Below are 25,881 nucleotides of genomic sequence, written 5' to 3'. Positions count from 1 at the left end.
CATCCTAGGGGTGGGGGAGAGAGGGAGAGATACACAGTGAGAGAGAGAAGCAGTGTGAGTCCTGGTGAGAGAGAGAGAGGGAGAGAGAGAGAGAGCAGATGCTCGTCTGCCGGGTGCAGCACCACATTTGAGGGATGGTGGAAGAGTGCAATCCCAGGATGCATATATCTCTTTTAACTGCTGCACTGCAGGCCTGGCCCTGAGACAATGTGTCAGACGGTGACAGGAATAGGGAGCAAGAGAGGAGCGATAGGAACAGTGGGCCACAGAGGAGGATTATTAGCATCCAGGGATTAGGGAAGAAACGCGGCCGAGGTCTGACACATCATACTGCTGCCCATGGTCTGTATTAGTGCCACTCTGCCGCCTTTATTTAGTCAGTCAAATACAGGCCGTTAACCTTAGCTGTCAACACACATCAGGGCTCATGTCGACAGATCTGCTGTCGTTTTATCTATCAAACTCGCGTCAACATGCAGACTAGACGGTTGTGTACACGGCCTGCTGTGTTAGAGAGTATATTGGTTCTGTTTTCCCTGGACATTAACAATTACTTCTCCGCTTTGCTGTTGCACAATATTACGCATTAAACATGATCGCTGGCCATTATTTATTAAAGCAAGAGCAGGTGTTTGTGAATTTTTGTCACAAACACGTTCGCACTTGAGGGACGAGATTTAAGCTTGATTAACTGTGATGTCAAATAAGACTAAATGTGGCGGTGCTAAATCGTCCGTGCATTTCATCAAATGCCATTCGTGTAAAGTTTTGTTAATGCGTGACTTGAAGTGAGCACCTGCACCACTACGAGTTGTTGGGGGTCGAAATTGTAAAGGTTCAGAAATGTTAATAGTCCACCATAACACAATGACTGCCTCTAATGTAATGGAATCAAAGGCAATGATGCCCACAGCACTGACGACGGAATAATGGGAAGAATATGAGCACATTGCCCGTAATATCACCAAAGCTATTCAGCTATATGCTAATTATCACATTACAGGCAGGGTGAACGTGTTTGAGCAAATGTCATGAGATAAAAATCCTAACGTCCCCGACACTGATGCATTGATTGTGATGTATCCTCTTGGTGACGTTTGGTTGTATTTCTCGTTGCTGTGTTTGACCTGTGTGTAATTAATAAATAAGTGTTTAGATTTATGTATTATTAGGAATACTTGATAGGATGGCTCCGGGTGTGGTATTCGCTGTAGTTTACCTTGATGAAATGTATGTAATACCATATTTAATGCACGGTACGTTTTGTAACCACTGATTTCTTGTTTGTGCTGATGCATATTGTGAATATCTTTACATCTATATAAATATATAGATCTACAATAAAAATAATGGGGAGATGGGATAGATCGGATATATTCCAAGATTTACCACTCTATGTAATTCGTCCCCATAAACATAATTACAGTGGAGGGTGTAAAATGGGGTTGAATACTTTATAGCCGTTGCATTTATAGCACATTAAGTGAAGGCTGTATCCAAGTAACTGCTGTGAATTATTCTTGCTATTAATTGACGGGCACTAATACACAAATAGCAAAATGTCAGCCCAGTGATGTTCATTGCCATATTTAATGTACAAACGAGTTGGCTTTCATAAATTCAAGCAGAACAGGTCATTATATATAAACGTGTACACGGCCATTGTGTTACGGCTTTATTATATCAAATGTTAGTATATGTTTACTACGATCAATTATTACACCTTCGGTCTCGGTTGAATCACCAACCAACATATTCGAAACAACTAATCATGCGTAAATGTTAAAACAAAACAGTCAAACAACATCTTTTAAAAGGAAAAATGCACTCAACACAAAAAACTATACACCAGCGCACACACAGCCATGCATTTTGATTGACTGTTCTTGTCCTGTTTCTCTCCATCCGTCTCCACCCCTCCTCTCTCCTTCCCCCTCTCTCCCTCCATCCCTCTCACCCCTCCTCTCTCCTCCCCCCTCTCTCCCTCCATCCCTCTCACCCCTCCTCTCTCCTGCCCCCTCTCTTCCTCATCTGCGGGGCCAGCAGGACGGACTTCGACGTGGAGTATGACAGCTACCAGGAGGACTACTATGACAGGTACTGTCAGGTTGGCTGTGCACCGCTGCTAAGAGCGCTCACCACCGCTTGTCTCCGCGTTGGCCTGTGGCAGACCCGTCCTGACGCAAATGCTTTCTTCATTGTTACAGCTCGACAGGCTTTGGTCTGCATCAGAACACACATGCACTCAATCCATAATGCAGGCACATGTTGATCTTTATATATATATATATATATATATATATATATATATATATATATATATATATATATATATATATATATATACCACATACTGTATACATCATAAAGTATGTGGTCAATAACATAGGCACATGCTGGTTAGTTTTATATTTCTATATATAGAAAAACATACACGTGCCTGTATTATTGATGTATTACTGTATAATGTACATATATTCTTCAGTATGTGGCGCATCATGGATTTATGCTAAGTGATCTTCACTGCGTTTTCTTCTGTAAGGCGTCTGACCTAAACTCTTAAAAGTCTCCAATTACTAAGAATCGGCTCAGTTGGACCACCTCCAGGATTACGGGCCGCGCGTCTCCGTCTGCAGTTTCACAAGCACAACACACACAAACACATCTCAATATTGGATGTGCCTTCCGTGCCGTGTCCTCGTATATATCAGTGCTCCGGTGGCCGTGAGTTTCTGCTGTTATCTGTTCCCTGCTTTCGGTCTTGTTTTTCCTTGCTCTGCATTTTTTTTTTTGTCTGTGCTCAGGGGAAAACACGCCAGTGATTTTCAATTTGCCTTTAACACACTGCATGATTATGCCCTCAGCTGTGTGTGTGTGTGTGTGTGTGTGTGTGTGTGTGTGTGTGTGTGTGTGTGTGTGTGTGTGTGTGTGTGTGTGTGTGTGTGTGTGTGTGTGTGTGTGTGTGTGTGTGTGTGTGTGTGTGTGTGTGGGATGGTAAAGTGTAGCTTAACACACAGGCAACAGCTCAAGACAAAACAAAGCTTTTTCATGCAGGGTCTAATCCATAAAGACAAACCCTTCCTCTCCCCGTCTTTCACTCACTCTCCCTCGCCCCCTCTTCCTGCTGCTGACTTTCTCCCTCATAAGCACAAGCGCACCCACTTCCCCCTGCCGTATCTCTTTCTCTAGTTTATCTCTCTCTGCGGTGTGTACACACACACACAAACGCGCTGCATCATGTCCACCCTTTGCTAAGCCCTCTCCAGTGCCTCTCTCTCACTGGCCGCCACTGGGAAGCCTTTGTTGCGGCGACGTTTGGAGCCGACTCCTCAGTGTCACTGAAGGACCGGCTCCTCCATCCACTACAATATGTAAAAATCCCCCGTAATCTCACGCGTTTATGGCCGGCTAATGCACCTAATCCCCGCTATCAAACGGCCGACTGTGAGTTGGCGGGAGACATTGTCTCTCCGTGTGCCGTTCTTTAAAAGATTGCTTCTTCTTTTTTTTATTTATATATGCAGACGCCAGGAGTAAAAGAACAAAGTACTTGTTCAATATTTTCTGATGCAGTTGGCAGGAGTTGAATGCGATGTTGAATTTGTATTATTGTCTAGGAAAGAGGACACGCGCTGCTCGCCCCCGCATGTCCACACAAATGGCCAGCCGCCCACCCACCCACACACCAACGTCCACACACACAAACACACGGCCGCACACACATGCGCACACACACGCCAATGCACGCGCACGTTCACACACCAACTTACACACGCACATACACGCACACACACATCCACATACACACACACACACCAACGTACACACACAAACCAACGTACGCGCACGCACACACTCACCAATGTACACGCACGCACCGATGTACACACACACCAACATACGCACGCACACGCACACACTCGCCTCCATATTGGTGGGCGTGTCTCTAAGCATCCGTCTCCATCCCCAGTAGTCACTCTATTCTATGAACTACATCCACAAGGCAAACAAACACCAGACGGGGCCAGTTGGTGGATCGTATAGATCGTTCACTGGCTTTCGTGAGACGTTGTGCATTTTCGTGGTCTCCTGGTTCCTCCTAAATGCGCTCTTACGTTTACGTTTGGTCAACGGGTTACCGTTTTTCTGCACTATACTGTACTGTACATGGACATACATATTTAGACAGGGCTTCAGCACCAGGCTTTGTGTTGCTTGTCCTTCCATTATTTAACATAAGTATTTGTATTATTAATAGTAGTTATTGCAGATTTAGTCTATTTAATATTACACGTGTCATAAGGTGCAATGTGATTATCAGGGAGAGTGCTATCTGCTATATTTTTGGGTATATTTTATATAGCATATTTATTCCCTTTAATGTCAATAGTTGATATCAGAGTTGACTCGTCTCAGTTCAGAATAAATCTATTTAATGAAATAATGTTGAACAATAATTGTGTTCACAAGCAGTAGTTTTCTATCGCCGCTAGTTTCCCATGTGATGAAAAAATCATACCCACTTTCAATCCCAACTTCACTCACTCACTCACTCACTCACTCACTCACTCACTCACTCACTCACTCACTCACTCACTCACTCACTCACTCACTCACTCACTCACTCACTCACTCACTCACTCACTCACTCACTCAGTGTGCCTTTTCTGGGTGGACAGAGGCCCGAGGAACTGCCCAGAATTGGCCCTTTGATTGGCCCTGACAGAACCAATTACATTGTGGAAGATGGGAAGAACAGAACCCTATCCACATGGAAGAACGGGTGGCATTTAGGATGAAAACCAAATGGGGGAAATGGAAATAACTATTGTCTAAATAATCATATTTATATCCCTGTGAAGACCAAATATTCTCTCCCTCTTTTTTCTAGTAGTGGGTATTTGTGTGCTTATCTATTCCGTGGTTGAGGCTTTGCCTTGCTCTGAATGCTTTCTGTGTTTACTATTCTTCTGACCCCGTCACGGCAATTTTTTCATTTTTTTTTATTAATTATAGTGTTTTTGTGCCTGTTTGCCCTTGTGTGTGTGTCTGATTCAGATAAAAAATTATTTCACTTTCGCTTTGCATCTCCGACAAATAACATACCCCTGTAGTATACTATGGACGATAATAATCATAATAATGCAGGCTACTTCTTTTATAATTAATTTGGCATTCTTATGAAACCAGGCGCGCACCAATGGCAAACATGTTTTTCATTATTAATCCTCATGTTTTCAACCTGCGCATCAATCTCATAATAAAGCAAATGTCTAGATCCTTTGTTTGCATCCCATCCGTGCAATAGAGGTTTGGTTTATGGAACCCTCAGCCATGCACTGTTTTGGTCATGTAGCCAGCGTGTGCTATGAGCCAGCAATGTTTAGAAATAGCTTGGTTTTGAATATCAATATTGTGTTGAGTTACAGAAGGACATCCAGCACCAAGAACAGCATCTATGCAGCATTACTTGGTATCACTGCAACCTTAACGAGGCATAGCCTCATAACAAAACCCCATCTGTGTGTGTCCTGCGTAGGGTGTACGACTACCAGCGCGTGCCCGCCCCCCTGCACCCGCTCCCCCATGGACCCAGCCAGGCCAAGAGACCCCGCTCGTCCTCCCACTCCTCCGGCCACAGACGCAGCCGGGACAGAACTCACTCCAAGCTCTCCAGAGCCAAGTCCACTAGTTCAACCCCGGCCAAGCGTGAGTACTACTCGCACGCACAGACGCGCGTGCGGCGTGCGGGGCAGTTTGTGTGTAGACAAGCGCCCCCGAGGACGTTGCTTCACCCGTGGGGAAGATCCTCCCTCTAGGCTGCATGTGTAGCGACGTAAAGAAAGAAGACCTATGTGCATTTTACTGTCGGTCTGTCTAGGTGTGTGTTACGCGCTGGATGCCAAGTTAAATTCCTTTGTGTCCAATGATGCATTTGGCAAATAAAAGCGATTCGGATTCTGAACCAATGCTTAAATCGTACTTTAATAGTGAAGTCGAAGGTATAATGATGAACAGCAGCGCACACGCAGGAGATGGTACACTACATTAATAATGTAAATGTAAACGTAAGCATATAGAAACGTAACCGCTATGTTATAACTTAGATATATGAATCCACACTGCAAAAGCTAGGAGTAGAAATAACCAATATAAAGAGGTTGTGTCTCCCAGTTAGTCTTTTTAATCTCTGAAATCTTTTCAATGTTCTGATGTGAAACCTCCCTCTCTCTCCATCCACTCCTCCTCTGTATCTCTCTCTCTCTCTCTCTCTCTCTCTCTCTCTCTCTCTCTCTCTCTCTCTCTCTCTCTCTCTCTCTCTCTCTCTCTCTCTCTCTCTCTCTCTCTCTCTCTCTCTCTCTCTCTCTCTCTCTCTCTCTCTCTCTCTCTCTCTCTCTCTCTCTCTCTCTCTCTCTCTCTCTCTCTCTCTCTCTCTCTCTCTCTCTCTCTCTCTCTCTCTCTCTCTCTCTCTCTCTCTCTTCTCTCTCTTCTCTCTCTCTCTCTTTTCCCTCTCTCTCTCTCTCTCTCTCTCTCTTTTCCCTCTCCCCCTGTCTGTGTCACTCTCCCCTGCCCCCGCAGTGAGGATGGAGGAGCTGCAGGTGATTAAGCGGGAGCTGACTCTGATTAAGACACAAATTGATGGGCTGCTCGACAGCCTGGATAAGATGGACACCCAGAAAAACAACCACAAAGGTGAGCTGCTCGCTGGGAAACTCTGGAAGCCGTCTCCCACACAGAGAGACAACGCGAGTGGAAAAATAGATAATCTATTAACCAACCCCTCAAAACACACCAAAACCCAGACTGTGTGACATCAGGCCTTCATAAATCTACGTGATAAGCCTCAGCAGTCACAATGACTCTGGATAATCTGTTCTCCCGGGGACTTGGAATATGTAATGCACCACACTTGCTGTTTCAAATGCCAGAAACCAATCTGTACGGCTCTGCCTGACAAATCAATTATTTTGCTCTGCTCAGGGATTTTTTTTTAGCACGTCAAATTGCTGATAAGGTCAATAGGGGTATTTGTCCTCCTATCTTGTTGTCGGTAAGGCAGGGAACATGCTGAATGCACAATGCGGTGGAAACGACCGGCTTGCTGAAAACAAAAATTAAACCCAAGGCTTGAATTGGACCTTTGATGGTAAGGTATAAAATATATATCTTCAATTTACTTCTGTGGCAAGAGCTAGTGCTGCCCCCAAGTGGCCAATGTGGAAGTGGCACCCTCTGTGTTAAGAAAGTAAAAGTCCCAAGAGAGGAATCGAGAGCCAGATAGATTTATCGGCCTTCATCACAAAACTGCTTTTATTGGCTTTCTTAATCACACTAATCACAATTAAAATGACAACATGCAAGCTGCTGCACCATCTGCACACTCATTTGTGTGTGTGGGGGGTGGGGGGGTTCTCATTTACAATAAATGTCTAGAATGAATGTCCTTGACCAACTGATAACTCATCCTTAAAGCCCCCATTTCTTTCCACACAGTCTCACTTAATCTCTTCTCCGTATCCATCGTCAGCATCACTCTGTTCGTTGCGTCCTTCTACTCATCACTGCATCTGTTCCACGTCGTCTCAGAACCATAACTGTTGTTTGTGCCGTTGTTGGAGCGTATGGTCGAACTGTGAGCTATTGTTTTGGAGCCAGCTCTTCAGACTGTGTGTGTGTGTGTGTGTGTGTGTGTGTGTGTGTGTGTGTGTGTGTGTGTGTGTGTGTGTGTGTGTGTGTGTGTGTGTGTGTGTGTGTGTGTGTGTGTGTGTGTGTGTGTGTGTGTGTGTGTGTGTGTGCTCTTCAGACATCATGACTAGGGCCGATACAGATTTTTCTTTTTCATCAGCCTTTACCGATACGCCGATACCGATTTTCTTGAGCCGTTATTTGGAGCCGATAATACCCTGGAAATCCAGAGTTCTCGTGAGTGCACAATTTGAATTTGCTCAGCGAGTCACTGTCGGAAAGAGCAATATACACGTCTACATTCAGGGCCTCCCCTGGCCCGGAACATTTATCAATCACATCGATGTATCAATATAGGCGGGCCAAAAGCGTTGCTGTTTTACCGACCGGATGCGGCAAGAGTCTTATCTATTGGTTAGCGCCACTGGTCTGGATACGTCACCCCTTGTATTCTTCTGATTGGTCGTAGTGTTATCCAATGTGTGTTATCCAGTGAAATTTTCAAATGCATGCTGGGTGCCGCCCCTCGAGTTGGGCCATTTTCATTACTCGTTGCCAGACCCTACAGCTTTCTAGATGTGGGTCTGGATTTCCAGGCTAAGCATCCCTCAATTTACATCATAAAAATGACACAATGATGATGATAACAAATGTTACACTGTCTCAATTTAAATAAAATAACATTTATTGAACTGTCTGTAAATCACGGCAAAAAGAAAATATAATAAAAAATATATATATCGTTCGATACTGAAAAAAATATCGGCCGATACGACACACATAAAATTGATGATCGACCGATATATCGGTCGATCACTAATCATGACTGTGTGTGTGTGTGTGTGTGTGTGTGTGTGTGTGTGTGTGTGTGTGTGTGTGTGTGTGTGTGTGTGTGTGTGTGTGTGTGTGTGTGTGTGTGTGTGTGTGTGTGTGTGTGCTCTTCAGACATCCCAACAGCGTGCGTGTGTGTGCGTGCCCTTCAGACATCATGACAGTGCGTGTGTGTGTTAGGGGTGGGAAAAATTATCGATTCCTCGATGCATCGCGATTCTGTGTAGAACGATTCCGTCTCGATTCAGATGAGTTAATAATCTGAATAAAAAAATAAAATAATAACATATATATATATATATATATATATTTTTTTTTTATCGACAGAGAGGGATCATCTGAGTAGTTTTAAAATTATTTAATTTATCTTCAATCTGGACGCGATTGCGAATCAGCCTACGCATAGCATGCACACAAACTCTGTTTGGGACCGCCAACACTTCTTCATGTACCATGTAGCATGAGGTCCAATGATAAAAGTAACACAATTTATTACCTAAAATATATACCCCCTTATGCAGTCAACAATAGGTGTGTGTGTGTGTGTGTGTGTGTGTGTGTGTGTGTGTGTGTGTGTGTGTGTGTGTGTGTGTGTGTGTGTGTGTGTGTGTGTGTGTGTGTGTGTGTGTGTGTGTGTGTGTGTGTGTGTGCGTAAACACAAAGTTTGCAAAATCGCAGGTAAACACAAAGTTTGCAAGCAAGACCTCTTAACCAAGCATCTGGTAAAATATAAAAATAATACTAATCTTAAGTAGGCCCTAACCTAGGTCTGACGCGCGCGCTCGTCAGACCTCACCAACAGCGTGTGTGTTTGTGCCATTCAGACCTCACCAACAGTGTGTGTGTGTGTGTGCTCTTGTTGCTGCAGGGTCTCCATTGAGGGAGGACAGTCCGGCCGGCTCCCCGTACCCTCCCTCCGCCAGCAGCCCAGAGCAGTCCCTCCCCCCTCTGTCTCCCCCTAGCTCCCGCCATAGAGTCCAGAGAGAGAGCCCCGAGCTGGGGGAGGCCACCGACGACGAGCACCACTCGGTAAACCCGCCTCCACACTGCAGGGGCTGCCTCTGGGCTGCTGATTCAGGGACCCATGGAGGGCAAAAGGGGCGGATTATCATTATATGTTCATGCTTTATGATGAGTTGGATAGGAAGGTATGGGAGATAGAGGGAAGGACATGCACCATAGGGCCCCAGATTATCAGTCACCTTAAAGTGGAATTGAATCCCCTGGTTCAGGTTAAATTCAAACTTACAGGAGTCAATTTTGGGCTCGGACACATCGACCGCTGGCCAGACGGAGCTCCGCACACACCTCTCTGCGTAGGGGTCTCCTCGTGGGGACGGCCAAGGGACCCCCAAAAGGCCCTTTGTTTGGGGACTTAAGTTTGGAGACAACGTAGAACAAACTGGTTGGGGGAGACTGGCAAAGCATTGTATTCTCCACCAGTTTTCTTCTAAATTACGTTTTTATTTCGGTAACCACAGTAAAAATGGCATGGACTACAAAGTTCAAGATCACGGAAGAGAAACTAACACTTAAACTTGAATAACAAGATTCTGGAGGCATTTGGGATATGAGGATCTCCGGTTCCTGCGTGATATACTTCCGAGTGTCTGTGTGTGTCTTTGTCTGTGTGATTTCCAATAGTTCTATAAAATATGAATTGGTGAAAATAGGACAGTAAATAATGAGGAAAATAATCGTTGCAAAGTAGTTAATCTTCTCCATTGTGAATCACATTTGGAGTAGCGGAGGGATTTAATATCATCCAATGCTTGTAATAATAAATTGCTGTGTTTGTCTGTCTAACCTTCCTGCCTGCCTGCCTCATGGTATGCCTGTCTGTCTCTCTAACTGTCTCTCCCCCCCAAAACAGATAAGCAATCACAGCTCTGACCTTGAGGAGGACATGTGAGACTGGAGCGAAAGACAAGTGTGCCAAACACACCGGAAGCAAGAACCGCCATCCTGCCATCCATCGCCCCCCCCCCCCCCCGCCCCCACCCCGCCCCCACCCCGCCCCCATCACAGGCCCCGCCTCCCCAGTGCACCACGCGGAACCGGAGCAGAACGCACCCAGGAAGTGTCTTCTCTCTCGTACCTAATATACGAAGTTCTTATGGTGCAGCCCCATAGTCCCGTTAAACCCGTCTCCTTTCCTCTGTTCCTCGCTGTGATAAATAATCTATTATAAAGAGGAGGATGTGCAAGTACACCACATACCTTCACACACAACCTTCACCCCCCCCCCCCATCCCCCTTCCCCCCCTAGACCCATCACTCACGGTCACCTTTTTGACCGTGCGTTTTACTCTAAAAACATAGAATAGTGTTTCTCTCCATACATATTGAATATTGAATGAATCGCGAGATTGGATTGAAGGTGATTAAACGACAACAATCACATCTTCTGCTTGCTGTCATGTTGACGTCAGATGGCTCATAGTAACACCAGGCCCTCGTTTCCACCTTTTTCAGCCCTGCTTCAAGGTCTTTGAATATATATATCATTATCTCTTCCACTCCGGGCAAATCCTACCCTGTGTGTTCCTGTCCCCTTCACCCGTCCCTCTGACCTCCTCGGCTGTGTTCTCGTTTGCTTTAGGAGTTTGTTTTTATTTGTTCTCTCTTTTTTAAGTCATTATGCTCTATTGTAATTATCAAGATGTAACACGTGTTGTGAGTGTTCGGACACACAGGAAACACTCAATAGACCAGTACTTAAAGGTATTTTCATACTGACGTCAAAATACCTGTGTTTTGTACTGGGTCTTACCGTAGAATGGCCACACTAAATGAAATAGAAAAAAGCGTTGTTGTTTTTTCTGTATTTGGGGGGTGTTGGTTGGGGGGGCAGAGCAGCTATCAATAAGATCATCAGACCAACATGTTTTCTTTGCTAATTATTAAAACAAAAAACCTTTCCACATTTGTGCAATACCGAACACTTATGAAGGCAAATTAAGGATAAGTACATCAAGTTACATAATATAGCATGTTTTTTTTTAGCAATATGTACATTGAAACAAATTGTGAAATATGGATAAATATAGTTTGAAATATCAACGTTGGTGTCCAGGTGTGGAGATAATTGTAAATGGTATGTTGGTAAATACACAGGATGATCAGCACATCAAATATCGTTTTAAAGCGGGGTGGGGGTAAGCACAGCAATGGAGGACAGTGTATTCAAAATATGAAAAAAGCAATTGTATTGTTCCTTGGTAAAATAAACTATTAACCATTGACGCAATTTCATTTATTTCATTGGTGGCTTGAACGCTAGACATTAAGTATCAGCGAATGCTCAATATATATGGAGGGGTGGTTTGCTGGATGCAGAGGCCCTGAGCTGTCATCGATGGAAAACGACCTATTCAATTAATTTAGAGCAGTCATAAAAATGACTTCCTGTGTAATATATTTATATTTGTTTTACTTTGCTGGCACTATTAGGTTAGTTTTGACATAAAGGCCCAGTTAAATATATACTGAAGGCTATGCGATTAGAATAGAGAGACACCTGGTAGATGGAGAATCGACTCACTAGATGCCTGAAGCAGGAGTTGTTTAAAACTTGTAACTCAAACTAAACTATACATTTTCTACCCAACCAATCAATAACTCGTACTTTGAGATCTTGCACAACCGCAAAATTGTGTTGTTTGAAGAGCAGGTAAGCGGCGTGGCCATTGGATGACATGCTCAGCTCGTACACAGTGCAAACTCGTGAGAGCACACTAGTGACCAGAAACTAAATGGTTGTAAATGAACCATCAACTCTCGGATAAGACAGTTCCGCGGGTTTGACGTGAGCTAAAATTGTGCAAATGAGCGCTGATCGGAGACTGCACAACTTATCTAATCAGATTGTGGCTGCAAATCCGGTAAGCATTGTTATTATGCCTGGTTAACTGAAAGAACATTCGTGAGGCATTCCTTTGGCATGCAAGCCAGTTAGTTGGAGGTGTGTTGGGAGTACAGTACAGTTCAGACGGACGTGGGAAGTTAACCCGGTAGATTTAGCCGGGAAAAGTCCTGGCTTTTATTAAACTGAAAGCACAATTATTATTATTATTTTTTATTATAAGGAAGTGCTCATAGTTCTACTACGCTGAGTACCACACATTTTTAGTAGTAGGCCTATGGATCGTTGCGTAGTGCTACTATGTGACTGCACATATGTGTCCACAGATATGGCGACTAAAGTATGATAGTAAGCATTATTGGCCCTTAACACTAATATTCAGAAACACCACTGCCTCAAAAGGATATTGGCCTAAGCAACAACAGTAGAGGCATATACTTTTCCCTGAACTTTTAAACGTTGCAAACGTGCGAAAACACATGGATTTTGGCATTCAGTCCAAAGCTTAAAATATCTGTGGCATTCAGTAGGAGTAGGCCAATGCTGTGGTAAAGTGTGTAAAGTATGACCAAGTGTTTACTTCTGTTCAATAGATAGAACTGTATCAATCCCCTGTAGGAGAAATGTGTTAATGTTTGTCCCTAAAACAATAATGGTAAAAAAAAAATACAAAACATGACGGTAACTCTAAAGTCAAGCCGTCCAATCTGAAGGCTCTACTTAACCACTCCCGCTACCCACTTCCACCAATGCAAAGCGAACAGATATGATTGTGGAACTATGGGCGTAACTAGTTTGTGAACGACCAAGAGGAACCTAACGCAAATATAATGTGAACACATGTATGAGGCTTTAATAAAATTAAAATTAAAATTGTGAAATTCCGCCCTGACACTTTTTTCTTTTAAAGTATCTCAAAAAGAAGACATGTCCGGGCTAAATAGGACGTCTGGTCACCGGGAACATACTGGCTTATAGGCAATTTGGTTGGTTTATAAGCCTTGATGTAGTTATAGTCTGATCATTTAAGTGTCCAAACTAGTGTCCCTTGTTTGTTTTAGTGTGGAGCAATGGCACAACCTGGCAGTCCCCTGACTACGCATGTGCTGAACACTGCGATGGGGGTCCCAGGGTCCAACATGACCATCCTGCTTTATAAACAGGACTCTTCTGCTGCTGCCTGGAATCTGATTACCACAGGGTAACATCTCAAGAACAAAGGCCTCAGTCCATTCAGGAGCGGCATTGCACAGCAGCAGTAGGCCCTAACCTACTAAATTATGTATTTCCCTACAGGATAACTAATTCTGACGGACGGTGCCCCGGTCTCACTACCAGGGAACTGTTTACTCCTGGGGTGTATAAATTGCACTTTGACACAGATAGGTACTGGGGCTGTCTCGGTGAAGAAAGCTTTTATCCATACGTCGAGGTAAAAACCTCTCATGTGGTTGTGCTACGACATTTAAATAACTATAATCATATTAATTGCAAATAATTGATCGAGCTTTACAGTATGTCCTCGTGGATTTTGAGAGTGATTGGCATCAATGTAATTTCCGTTTATTTCTTGTTACAGATTGTCTTCACCATAAGAAACCCAGTGGATAAGTTTCATATACCTCTGCTTCTCAGTCGGTTCTCCTACAGTACCTACAGGGGGAGCTAGAGTCCACCGATAGGGACCTGTGTGAATGCCTCTGACTTATCAGAATCAGAGAGACTCTTATGTTATGGATACTTCAATGCGGTTGCTGGTGGAAATATATTCTGATGTCGTCTTCCAATTCTGCTAACTGCGATGAATCCCGCTTATATTGTTTTTTTCCCAATTGCAGATCATACTACATTTATTATGACATGTTTATATTTCTTCATCATCAAGAATCTCTCTGAGACGATGTATCGTTGCATATGTAGGCCTATATTGAATAGGAGTACAATATATATATTATTCGCATAAAGGTCAATTTTCTAAACGCTGGCAGAAATAAAATACAAATATGAACAATAATTGAAACAATTATGTTATTCTTTCTGATACAAATTGTATTGGCAAAGATTAACATACATACTCCAGATATGATACAGCTTTTTTTGGTTGCATGTCATAAATCTGTTCCTCAATGCTTATTTTTGCCTCCACAGTGATACTGAAGATTACATGAAAAACAAACATGCGTTGGTTAAACATGTGTCTGTCAGTGTGGTAGATCAATAAATATATGAAAGAAAAAAAGGCATTTGCTTGGATGATTCACGATGGCATTACATCCTCAAAAAAACATTAAAACGCATCTATTTCAAATGCTGGTGTTCTCGTATGGTGCATGTGCTTCTGGCTCCAGCTCAGTAGGGGGCGGTAGTACCCCGAACGTCTGTTACAACCCTACCATTGTTCAGACGAAAGAAATCACTGGAAGAAAGGGGGCCTATCCCAAACTCATCCTGTGTGTATTTCGTTCAGTTATTGCCTTATACAATACGCATTTTTTGTTCTGCGGTGTGTAAACTAAAACTAAAAATGGCAGATGATGAATTGGAAGCAATCAGGAGGCAGAGAATGTCCGAGCTGCAGGCGAAACACGGGGTAAGGAGGGAAACACGACCCCATTTAGCGTGTCCTATAAAAGGAGATGCCCGTGTTGTCCATGCTGTCATGCAGTGTCTAGGTGCCTTGTTTTAAATACCGTATAGATCCGGTAGACTCACTAGTAGTCCTGCCAGTCCTGCCCAAAACATGGAAGATAGACTCATGCTATGAAAGCATTGAACACAGTCACACGCCTTCCAGCAGGGCAGCTTACAGCATTAGCTCATAGTAACGTTAGATCATTTTCATTGTCGACATTAATACCTGCATTAAGCCTTTGGGCTTCGATTATATGTATTCAGATCCGTCCATATATGTATTCACATCCATCCATGTCGCTGAAAAGGCGTTGGTGTAATAAATCGTTGACACACCTTTTTTGATGCAACTATTCAGCATTACTGTTAAGTATTTCTACTTTGCAAGATATGAACTTGCTGACCCTCAGACGGTTTAGTCCAATCTTCAATGTGTACTTTGATTCAATCACCCATACCCTTGCTGTTGCATCGTACGTGTGTTAAGAGATACAGCAACATATTGGCATACCCAAGTTAAGTGGACGGTATCATTTGCATGTAACTAGCCTATATTAAATTGTTGAACATCTGTCTGCATTCTACAGACAATGCACTAAGTCACTTAATCATATAGTTAATTGGATCTACCTTTATCATGACCGTCTATTATCACCTATTTCTAGAATGGTTCCACTGACCAACAAGGACAGCAGGAGGCCAAACAGAGGTATTTTTTTTGTATCCCATCCAGTAATGATTGCATGTGCTGATATGCTCGATTAGGGCCCGAAAGATCTGAAAGACTGTTTTCATGATGCTGTTGTCACCTTTCTCCTACAGGGATACAGAGATGAGGAACTCCATATTGGCCCAAGTTCTAGACCAGGCCGCCCGTGGCAGATGTAATTGCTGATATTTAGTTATTTCCGCAGTTGGTGAACAGATCAGAGGTTCATTAGACCTAGTGTTGTGTCTGATAATCATGGAGTTAAGATGTTTTTTTGTGTCATGTAATGTGTTATATAGTAAATGATTTCCTTCAATAACTCAAAAATATCCTGGAATAATTTGAGTGAGGTGTAACTACTTGTCTTCTTGTGTCTTAAGTCATATTGGTATACATCTCAATGTGTATATTTTTTTATACATAAGATATTTCAATGTAAATTATCTATGAGCCTCAAAGGACTTACAGAAGACCTGTAATTCTCCATGAATGTATATTTTTACAGTTTATATTGTCAGTTTATATTATCACAAATCATTTTGTGATACATGATATGTGATAACATCCTTGTGAAACAAAATAATAGAATTATAATTGTTATGTTTCAGTGAGCAACCTGGCTATGGTGAAGCCGGACAAGGCCCAAGCAGTTGAGAACTATCTTATCCAAATGGCTCGTTATGGCAAGTTGGCGGGAAAGGTGAGATGAAGGGTGGATTTGTTATTGCCACGCGCTGTTAAAGCCCCTTTTACACATTCCCGGTAGATTACTGGGTTATTCTTTCAAGGCGCCACTAGTGATTTTCAATATTCACCCATGCAGCTACGTTCTGGAAGATTTCCGTCTTGCTCCCTTTCACACATGGCATAGCAATGCTGGAATAGACGGCCAACGGACCGTCCAGCAGACGGCCGTAATGCAACACTGACGGATGCCAGTCGCTATAGTACTCGCATATCTTGTACTTGAGCAGAAAAATTGCCGCTGCAGATTTCCCAGATTTATCGATCTTTGTTTCCATTCACAAATAGAGGAAATGTTCCGGAACTTTGCATGGTAAGACTGCATGTGTGAAAGGGGCTTAGACAGCTGCTTTTTAGAACAATGCAGAAGAAGCATTTATTGTATTGGAATTTGCAAAGGTGTCCTAGTAGTCAAAGGTGGAAAGTTCAAACTTCTGTCTGGGTTTCGTAGCATTCTTAAATTTCCTCTTAAACAAACTATTTTGGCTATTGTGTCATAAAAATGGTGATTATGAGTGCAATGATGGAGTTTTCAATTGCAGCGTTCACTCTCTATCTGACCCACCTGGTATCAAGAGGGAGGCCCCTTCAGACTCCTACCAGTGACAAACTATCGTTATTTACCTCCTGGTGTTCACCAGTTACTATGTAACTCATGATGCATATCCCCACTTATAACAGATTACAGAGTCGGGCTTGATTGAGATCCTCGAGAAAGTCAGTCAGCAAACAGACAAGACGACAAAAGTGACGGTAAGTACACCTGCTGTGATCTGAAATATTTTCGACGATATGGTGGTCAGGTAAATCAGGACTTTACCCGATTGTTTTTAATCATTCTTACTATTTTCATATTCCAGTTCAACAGGCGGAGGGTGATGGATTCTGACGACGAGGAGGAAGATTAATGAGTTTTCCATACTGAAGACAGAAGCTCTGAAGAACATCTTGCAGGAGTACCTTTGCCTTCGTGGGACTCTGTTAATAGGCAGTTCTATTTAGCACACTATTTTCTCACCACTGAATCATGATCTCTCACTTCGCTGGGTGGTCATGGATTACTAAGTAAGATGAAGGAATAGAGATATTGTGGCATTGATTCAAAAATAGGACCTTTGCAAACACAGGCAAGTTCACCTTTTGAGGTCTCTTGCTAGCAAAAGTGCCATAGCATATGTTGTTTCCTGATTTGACCGAACATAATATTTCTTGGTAACGATTCCTGAACTTCAATTTTTGCTTGTGTTCATTTTGCTGTGTTAGGCCTTTCTTTTTATTTTTTTTCAGCGCAGTTCGAGAAATGCTTAAACAAATGGTTGCTGAAGAATTTTTGGTGATCGGATGTCAATACTGTTCATGTGTGCGTCAAGCAGTGCTGCAGTTCCATGGAACATGGATAAAGCACTTTTATAGCCTACATTTGTTTCTTTCTATTCATGTAACATGTGGTTTGCATAAATAAAAAAGCCTAATGCAATCTTTGTTTGTGTTTAACACAGCCTACTGCCGTAGATGCAGTCTATGCTATTAAAGCAGTGATACTATTGCTCATCTTATAGGAAGATGTCTATGAGAATGAAAATTGGTGAGCTGCCTTCTTAAATATGGGTTTCAATATTAAAATGTCGATTTTTGTTTCCTTTTTTAAATAGCTTAATTCACATCTGGATGTTTTAAATTTAATCGAATTTCTCATATGTATAAGATTATATTTAGATAAAATCTCACTAGATTTCGTTAACCATTCACATCTCAAATTGGACCGTCCTCTACCTTGCCCCATTCGCCTGACTGTGGTCTGATGGCTCCCATTGGCCCAGACAGCGACTAAAGTAGGCGGCATTGCAATGATTGGTACTTGGCTAAGCCGTACGTCAAACCCTAACCAATGGTGAGAGATTTGTAAAGCGCTACTCTTGTGTGCGGATGTTAAACCTTTTCGGTACTACAACGCTTAAATGAAAGTAGGACTAAACCGGCTACTTTAGATACTTGTATATTAAACTATTATCGTCTGTAATAATCTATAACCATGCATAAGGACACTGTCGTCAAGCCAGCAACCGTGACCTGCACTGCGCCAGTCAATATAGCTGTTGTCAAATATTGTAAGTGTCACATGTATTCTTAACAACCTATTATATACAACCTGTTTTAAAGAAATGGTAACGATGCCATGCATTTATGTAAAAATGCATTTGAACTTAAACTGTGTCACTCATAGAAAATAACGATTATTATTGTACTACATAATAATAATCACACTTTTTTTGCACACAGGGGGAAAAAGAAATGAGGGCTTGATTTTACCCATTAATTCATCCCTGAGTGTCACACTTCATCAAGATCAGGTATGGAAGCAACAACTTACTAACTTTCTTTAGTTTCAGTGTAGTGTAAAATGTAGAGTAGTGACTTAAACATTTTTTGGGAAGTAGAAATGTAGGGTAAACGCGAACGAAGATCATTCTAATCCTCCATTCTTTCAGCTGAAAACCACGACGACAGTAGCATCGTGCAGATCATTTCAGGAGGATCGTATCTGGCTCAATGGCAAAGAGGAAGACATTAACCATCCCAGACTACAGTCTTGTCTAAGGGAAAGTAAGTCTTGGCGATGGTTCCCTCTTTTCATGAAAACAAAAAAAAAACGACTGGCTGCTAAACATGATTACAATGTTGTTGTGTTTCCCCATCAGTTAGACGGCTAGCAAGGAAGAGGCGCAATGATGGGGACTCCAGTGTGGATGTGGGTTGCATGTCCCATAAAGTCCACATCTGCTCTGTCAACAACTTTCCCACGGCTGCTGGCCTGGCCTCCTCTGCCGCTGGCTTCGCCTGTCTGGGTAAGAGAGGGTTTCGTACAGTAGGATGTACAATCTGTATGTTTAACACATGGAAAATGTGTTATCAGTACGACATTGAAGAGATAACTCACACTTAACAATATGATCAATCCAGACTGAATGGTAACTATCATGTTATGTACTTCCTCCCATGTGATTCTACCCACGCTCTCGCTCAATCGCTCTCTCTCTACTCTCTCCCAGTGTACACATTGGCAAAGGTGTATGGAGTAGAGGGGGAGTTGTCCGGCATCGCCAGACAGGGCTCTGGCAGTGCATGCAGGAGTATGTACGGAGGATTCGTCCAATGGATCATGGGAGAGCGAGAGGACGGCAAGGACAGTGTTGCCCAGCAAGTGGAGCCAGAGTCCCATTGGCCCGATCTCAGAGTCCTTGTACTGGTGGTAAGTATGTGTGTGTGTGCGCACATATGGCCAAGCAGTTGTAAATGCAAGGATGTCGAACATGCTGCATATGATAGTAATACATTACAATACAACTGATTATTTCTCCCCGTTAACCCAATACGTTTTTCTCTGAAAACATTGCTTGTTGCAGGCCAGTGCTGAACGTAAACCAGTGGGCAGCACCGCCGGCATGCAAACCAGCGTTGAAACAAGCAGCCTCCTAAAGGTGCTCCATTGTCCCTCAAACACTAATGCTTCTGTCATTCCACTGAAAAAAAGTCACTTTCAGGATGACCATCGATTTGACACAGTAATTCCCCCATGTGTAGTTACACTTCCCCTTGTGTGTCTCTGTGTAGCACCGTGCTGAGTCTGTGGTCCCCGACAGAATGAAGCAGATGATTGAGGCGGTGCATAAGAAGGACTTTGCTACCTTTGCGGAGCTGACCATGAGAGACAGTAATCAGTTCCACGCCACCTGCCTGGACACCTTTCCTCCCATCTTCTACCTCAACACGGTGTCCCGGCACGTCATCAGTTTGGTGCATCAGTACAACCGGCACTACGGTGAAGCAAGGGTGAGAATAATGTCTTTAGGAAATTTGCAGTTTTAAGTCTAATGTCTGTTTTATGGGGTTTCTCTTAATTAATTGTAGTGTAGTGTTTCATATTTTGTGTGTGTGTGTGCACTTCCCTAGGTGGCCTACACGTTTGATGCTGGCCCGAACGCGGTCATCTACACTCTGCAGCAACACGTGGCCGAGTTCCTCCAGGTGGTTCGCCTCGTCTTCCCTCCAGACAACAACAATGGGAAAACGTGAGCAGGCCGTCACAAAACCTAAACCTGGCTTTAGTACAAGGTCGTCCCTCGTGTGTTAAGGCTTAATTATGGATCCCGTCGATGCAACACAAGGGGGTTTACGGACCCATTACGTTCTTGTGGACCCTCCTTGCGTCCACCGCAAGGGCCGGACGTACGCCTCCCAAAAAATTTAACTTTGTGTCAAGGCGATGCAGCAGCAAGGGCTGTGATTGGTCCACTCACTAAAAACGGACGCAGAACCAAAACGTGGTCATTGTGTTGCATCGACGTGGTACCATAACTGAGCAATAAATGATACTGGTCTGTGGCCTTCCTCCACAGGTTTTTAACTGGTCTACAGGTAGAACCAGTAGAGATTTCTGAGGAGCTGAAGAATGCCATTTGCCTGGAGCCGATGTCAAAGGGAATCAGCTACATTATCAGCACCCAGGTAGAGACACACCCTCAACAGAATTGGAATTACGTAATGCGTGTGTTCTAGTGTCTGTATTCACGGACTGCACTGTTTCAAAATCACAAGTGTAATGGGCTCTGTTTGTGTGTGTGTCGAAGGCGGGGCCCGGCCCTCGTGTCTTGGAGGACCCCGGGCAGCATCTGCTTGGATCTGACGGGCTACCGAAGCCCGACGCCTAGCTGGGAGTCCAGGCCACAAGCTGCTATAGCTATGGTCACATTTAAAAGACAGGGATTTTTGATATTGGCTTTTATTGTGGATCTGAAAGAGAAACTATATCTTCAATAGCAATATAGAGATATGGTATGATTATAACACTAGTCTGTACACAATTGTCAAATAAGTGATTGTTCTGGATTTGTTTTGATATAAAAATGTGTAGAACCATTTTAAAATGTTATTAGGTTGTAATAATTTTGTTGTATAATAAAACCACATGTTCTAAGTCCTCTACTTAATCTGCCTGATGTGTTGTGTTGGTGGATGCTTGTATTATATCTGAATAGTGTTATAATGTCTTGTAACCCTTAAACCGTGTTAAACTCATTCATGTAGACATACCTTTATCGTTTGCCATAAAGGTATGGCATGGTCTCTCACCAACGCAAAGAAATAACATGACAGTACGGTGTGTTCTGCTCTTTAAGTTAAAATCCAACAAATTCCATGGCATGAAACTCTTTTTCCTATCTCGACAGCGATCATCAACCTATTCGGAAATGACGCGTAGCTAAAGAAGGGGTGGCGAACTCATTGGTCCGCCCATCCATACCTTGCTATTGTTGTTAAATGAGAAACTTCCTCATTGCATGGCCAAACTTTCTGGTTTGTCGTGAATAGAGTACTGTTGCTGCTTGACGCTTGACAGGGTTCGCAGTGTTTAGAAAACGATGGGGAAAATAGAATGGGCCATGTGGGCCAACGAACAAGCTCTCGCAGCGGGACTCAGTGAGTACATTTTTTGCCTTAATATTTTACATTTTATTTTATTATAGTAAATTATTATTGTGAACCAGTAGTGATGCTAATAGTGATTGACAGACACATGTCTCCATGACCAAGTGGTCAAGCCTTTAAAGACGTTTTTTTTGTAATTGCATTTTTAGAAGATTCGATACAATGTCCAATGTTTCACTTTTGAATTGATACGAGTGGGTTTGTTTCAGATTAATCAAATAATTGTTTCTTCCTGTTTCCTTGTTTCAGTTCTACTTACCGGTGGTATAGTGGGGGTGGGCGGAATGTTTAGAGGATGGGAGTTTGCTGCCTATTCAATGTATCCTGTGATAGACCTAACGAACTAATGTACCCTTTATAAGTTGTAACGAATATTTTTTTATAAACATTTTTCTGTGTTTCGCAAGGCAGGGAATCAGATCATATCCGCCTATCCCATTAAGAATTGTGTAGGATATAAAATGCCGACCGAAATATTGACCGTTTTTTTAACTACGTTTTTTTGCCAAAAAACGACCTAGGTTAGAAGTTGAAGAACTATTTCCTATGCACTAAGATGACCCTATCCTGAGATAATAATCTAAATGACTAGAGTACCAGATGGGACTAGGCATTTTAGATGTAGGAATAAAAAGGTATATAAGCTAATAATAATAATATTAAATAAATAATACTACATAGATCCAGGAATATAACGTATGCAGCATATATATGATCTACAACCAGAATGGTAATAACCTTGACAGACAGTCAGAGCTGCAGGGGTGTTTGTATGCCTGCTAGAATACCCAAGAGGCAAAAAGAACAAAGGCACTAGTGTGGAGCGAACGTAAGTGGTGCTGTCTATTTATATTCACAATTAATTTAATATGGTAAGTGTGCAATTTAAATAATGATTCAAGGACTCGTTGATATATGTGTACTTTTTGTCTTCCAGGGGTCAGTACTGCTTTACAGTATGTGTGAAAGCGTTTGGTCCACTGACAAGGAACTACTATGTCAGAGCGTTCATACATGCAGCGTGAGTTCCACTATTTGTTTCACGGGGTTTCCCTGTGTTTCTGTTCACCTCCAGATGTGCCCGAGCCGCCACCCTAGTTGCGAATAGCTTAAGGCTTGTAGGCTTTTTTCTTTTGTCGCCGTCGTGCTGCCATACCTTGGTTTCACCTTGGTTTCACTCGCAAGTATTTGAATATGAACTAACATAGATTATGGGTTTGCTAAGGATTATTATTAGTGAATTGGGTGTTGCTCAAGTGGTAGAGCTGGTTGTCTGGTTTGATCCCCGGCTCCTCCCTAGATAAATGTTGAGGAGTCCCAGGGAAGGGCCCTTACCCTGAGGGCCGGAGCGCCCAGAGGGGCCACAGGTTAGGTGCAGTCCACTGACAGTGCTCGATGGTAGTCAACTGTCTCTCTGTCTTCTCCTCTGATCTCTCTGTCTATCCTCCTCTCTGTTTTAGAATAGCTGTGCCGGCGGGATTCATGCTCGCTACCGTCCTTGGCTGTGTGTGTCTGGGGATCGCCAGTCTGATCTACCTGGGGGTACGTACACCTGGGTGATAATCTACTTTAAACACACACCTTCTCGAATCGGGAAATGGAATGGGTCAACCGTATGTCAGCTGTTTCGTAAGACCGGGCATGAAGTAAACAGTGACCAACAAGGAAATGGAAACGAGGAAATGGTAAAGAGGACTTTGTAATCTTTCAGTGGAAATGATTGAGACATTGGTCAGGTGTTGGTAAACTACACCGACATGGGTATGAAGGTGTATTGTACTATTGTTGGATTATAAACCAACCAAAAAGCTATTTTGGAAAGTAATTAAGTTTGTCATGTTTTTAGAAAGCCTGGGATTATGGTGGTAGAATTCGTATTCAATATGAGGTTACTTGAATGTCATTCAGTGAGACCCGCCAACACAAGCACTAACTTGTGAGCCTCGTTTTTCGTACTCCAGGCTGCCATAAGCGGGGAACAATGGGAGCCCATTCTGCCCCGGACGGAGACTCGGAAGGCAGTCGGAGAAAGCATCAAGCAGCCCCCTCAGAACCCCCCTCCGAGACCACCAGCAGAGATGCGCAGGAAACGGGCTGAGGACCTGGAGGGAGCGGCCTATGATAACCCCATCAAAGTGTCCGCCAATGAGGAATGAAAAGCTTTCCATCCGTCTCTTCCTCCGGCCTCCCCCCCCCTCCCCCAGAGCGTCCATGTGCTGTACCCCACCACAACGACGGGTCTGCTGTCTATTCCTTCTGGGATCGGAACTCTAACCGGGATCGTTGCTTTAATGAGGGAATGTTTTGGGATGAGGAATATTTACCCTTCAGCTGTTTAATTTTTGAGAAACTATTTACCTACTCTTGTACAGTTGAAATTTTATAGTTTGGTTATATTTTATATTTCCGGAAGCTAGAAGATCAAAATGTGGTTACCGAAACCACATGAATACGTATTTGTAAAGAGGGTTTAAATGAGGGATGTATCTTTGTGTACATGGATAGGACCTTATCTTACAGGTAGATCAGATCAGGTGAACTGAATGTTACTGCCTGTTGCTTCATTATTTGCTGCTGTTTGTGGTTAATTGGGTAAGAAGAGACATGGGGAAATTATGTCTTTCGCACTAGCTGTGGTAATTTGAATTAAGCACTTCAAGGGTTAAGTTTGATCGCTTTCAATTGCATTTTCTGTGCTTTTTACGTTGCACAATCATACAGAACAAATATCAAAGGAGTTGGTGGTATCAGCTATATTCTGAATCATTTATTTAGGTTAAATAAACCTCTGTAATGTACCATCCACACCTTAAAATGATTACTATCTATGGGTAGTAATGCATTATGCTAAAGAGTACTTAAGTTCTAAATATATAAACTGTAGAGAAATTCCAAGGTACATTTATTCTTCTTAAGTTAATAAAGTTCCCCTCTTATACCCCTTCTTGCTTAGCCCAGACCCATGCACTATTAAATAACGTCTCACATGAAGGTGTATGGTGAGACATATTGTTACTATGAATTATAGCACAAAATAAAGATTTAATAAGGGATGAAGATTTGGAATTACTTGAAAGTTGTAATACTGTTATCCCAATTATAAACATGATAAACTATATCTAGCGTGGTTGTCAATCTCAATACTGGACTGATGAAATCTTGACCTTTTGAAATATCCTGTTGCTTCCTGTAGAGTCGACCTTTGTCTTGATTTCCTCATATCCGTATAATTATACAAGCAATTGTTACAGCAGATGCCTTTTAACTATTGTAGTTTTGGTTACTCTAATTGCCAGAAATCTAATTTTTCTTTCTATTGTACATTTTTATTATATTTTATGATAGTACATTTTTCAACAACTTAATTATATGTTGAGCTGTATGTTATGTTACTTAATGTTGTATATCCATCGATCTATCTCTGTCTTTCTGTCGAAAATAACATGTATATATGAGAGTTTTCACTCATGTTTACATTACAGGACATGCAGTATGCATGTGCCTTTTGTACAGTAGTACCTGTGTTATACCCTTTGAGGGCGCTGTTCCTCAACGAACCAAGTGATAGAAAAATAAAATAAAAACATGATCTGTAGAAGAAGCGCTCTGCACCAATTAGAATCACTCATGTTATGTCAACATTCAGGCGCAGCCGAACGTCGTCAAGGTTCAGACAGTGGCCAGAAAGCCCTGGATCCACCGCGTTCCCATCAAAATAAAAGCCTAAAAGTACACTATCGGTTTTTATTATTTTTTGCTTGAGCTTCTGAATTACAGAACTAAATCGTAGAAAATAGGAACCCAAATGTGTTACACATTTATGTAAGCCCATGTGAAAATCTATTTTAAATTCCCCAAATGCTAAATTCCCGATACACAAATTATACACACAATGTATTTACCGACTTAGAAAGGTGACAGGTTGGGT

At 42.6% G+C, this 25,881-nt stretch overlaps 5 protein-coding genes across 6 annotated transcripts in view; all 5 read left to right on the top strand.

The window, feature by feature from the left end:
* Nucleotides 1-10,491, top strand: part of LOC130403738 (RNA-binding Raly-like protein) — a 32,564-nt gene extending 22,073 nt beyond the window's left edge. The window contains exons 3-7 of one of the 2 annotated variants that reach the window (XM_056608164.1): nt 2,047-2,097; nt 5,540-5,709; nt 6,580-6,693; nt 9,386-9,546; nt 10,391-10,491. In XM_056608164.1, the coding sequence (XP_056464139.1) occupies nt 2,047-2,097; nt 5,540-5,709; nt 6,580-6,693; nt 9,386-9,546; nt 10,391-10,429 (535 nt within the window). In that variant the 3' untranslated portion in view covers nt 10,430-10,491. Of the gene's footprint in view, nt 1-2,043; nt 2,098-5,539; nt 5,710-6,579; nt 6,694-9,385; nt 9,547-10,390 lie in introns of both variants that reach the window. The other variant, XM_056608163.1, reaches the window with a different exon arrangement.
* A 1,707-nt stretch (nt 10,492-12,198) lies between these two features.
* uraha (urate (5-hydroxyiso-) hydrolase a) lies at nt 12,199-14,601 on the top strand. Its single transcript, XM_056607267.1, has 4 exons — nt 12,199-12,401; nt 13,444-13,583; nt 13,679-13,814; nt 13,962-14,601. The coding sequence occupies exons 1-4, from the start codon at nt 12,345-12,347 to the stop codon at nt 14,049-14,051; spliced, it is 423 nt and encodes a 140-aa protein (XP_056463242.1). The 5' UTR covers nt 12,199-12,344; the 3' UTR covers nt 14,052-14,601.
* Nucleotides 14,602-14,702: 101 nt separating this feature from the next.
* pdcd5 (programmed cell death 5) lies at nt 14,703-18,058 on the top strand. Its single transcript, XM_056607268.1, has 6 exons — nt 14,703-14,972; nt 15,679-15,722; nt 15,836-15,897; nt 16,331-16,422; nt 17,148-17,219; nt 17,327-18,058. Exons 1-6 carry the CDS (start codon nt 14,907-14,909, stop codon nt 17,372-17,374), a joined length of 384 nt encoding a protein of 127 aa, XP_056463243.1. The 5' UTR covers nt 14,703-14,906; the 3' UTR covers nt 17,375-18,058.
* A 256-nt stretch (nt 18,059-18,314) lies between these two features.
* Nucleotides 18,315-21,661, top strand: mvda (mevalonate (diphospho) decarboxylase a). Its single transcript, XM_056607265.1, has 10 exons — nt 18,315-18,574; nt 18,747-18,817; nt 18,956-19,070; nt 19,166-19,312; nt 19,517-19,716; nt 19,871-19,945; nt 20,079-20,297; nt 20,418-20,536; nt 20,864-20,972; nt 21,095-21,661. Exons 1-10 carry the CDS (start codon nt 18,499-18,501, stop codon nt 21,173-21,175), a joined length of 1,212 nt encoding a protein of 403 aa, XP_056463240.1. The 5' UTR covers nt 18,315-18,498; the 3' UTR covers nt 21,176-21,661.
* Nucleotides 21,662-21,779: 118 nt separating this feature from the next.
* Nucleotides 21,780-25,699, top strand: LOC130403103 (cytochrome b-245 light chain). Its single transcript, XM_056607266.1, has 6 exons — nt 21,780-21,944; nt 22,203-22,272; nt 22,708-22,782; nt 22,891-22,974; nt 23,414-23,495; nt 23,915-25,699. Exons 1-6 carry the CDS (start codon nt 21,887-21,889, stop codon nt 24,107-24,109), a joined length of 564 nt encoding a protein of 187 aa, XP_056463241.1. The 5' UTR covers nt 21,780-21,886; the 3' UTR covers nt 24,110-25,699.
* Nucleotides 25,700-25,881: the final 182 nt, after the last annotated feature.

The sequence above is a fragment of the Gadus chalcogrammus genome, chromosome 14 (genome assembly GCF_026213295.1).
Source record: "Gadus chalcogrammus isolate NIFS_2021 chromosome 14, NIFS_Gcha_1.0, whole genome shotgun sequence".
Lineage (NCBI taxonomy): Eukaryota > Metazoa > Chordata > Actinopteri > Gadiformes > Gadidae > Gadus > Gadus chalcogrammus.
The sequence above is the reverse complement of the archived record's forward strand: the minus strand, read 5'-3'. Positions and strand labels throughout refer to the sequence as shown.

Bases quoted from the DNA above. Each gene is read 5' to 3' on its own strand.
- pdcd5 (XM_056607268.1), top strand. From the start codon at position 14,907: ATGGCAGATGATGAATTGGAAGCAATCAGGAGGCAGAGAATGTCCGAG. The intron at 14,973-15,678 runs GTAAGGAGGGAA...ACCTATTTCTAG, and splicing joins AGCTGCAGGCGAAACACGGG to AATGGTTCCACTGACCAACA. The intron at 17,220-17,326 runs GTAAGTACACCT...TTCATATTCCAG, and splicing joins ACAAGACGACAAAAGTGACG to TTCAACAGGCGGAGGGTGAT.
- uraha (XM_056607267.1), top strand. From the start codon at position 12,345: ATGAGCGCTGATCGGAGACTGCACAACTTATCTAATCAGATTGTGGCT. The intron at 13,584-13,678 runs GTAACATCTCAA...ATTTCCCTACAG, and splicing joins TGGAATCTGATTACCACAGG to GATAACTAATTCTGACGGAC. The intron at 13,815-13,961 runs GTAAAAACCTCT...TTCTTGTTACAG, and splicing joins GCTTTTATCCATACGTCGAG to ATTGTCTTCACCATAAGAAA.
- LOC130403103 (XM_056607266.1), top strand. From the start codon at position 21,887: ATGGGGAAAATAGAATGGGCCATGTGGGCCAACGAACAAGCTCTCGCA. The intron at 22,273-22,707 runs GTATCCTGTGAT...ACAGACAGTCAG, and splicing joins GAGTTTGCTGCCTATTCAAT to AGCTGCAGGGGTGTTTGTAT. The intron at 23,496-23,914 runs GTACGTACACCT...TTCGTACTCCAG, and splicing joins CCAGTCTGATCTACCTGGGG to GCTGCCATAAGCGGGGAACA.
- mvda (XM_056607265.1), top strand. From the start codon at position 18,499: ATGCATAAGGACACTGTCGTCAAGCCAGCAACCGTGACCTGCACTGCG. The intron at 18,575-18,746 runs GTAAGTGTCACA...TTTTGCACACAG, and splicing joins TATAGCTGTTGTCAAATATT to GGGGAAAAAGAAATGAGGGC. The intron at 19,946-20,078 runs GTGCTCCATTGT...GTCTCTGTGTAG, and splicing joins AAACAAGCAGCCTCCTAAAG to CACCGTGCTGAGTCTGTGGT.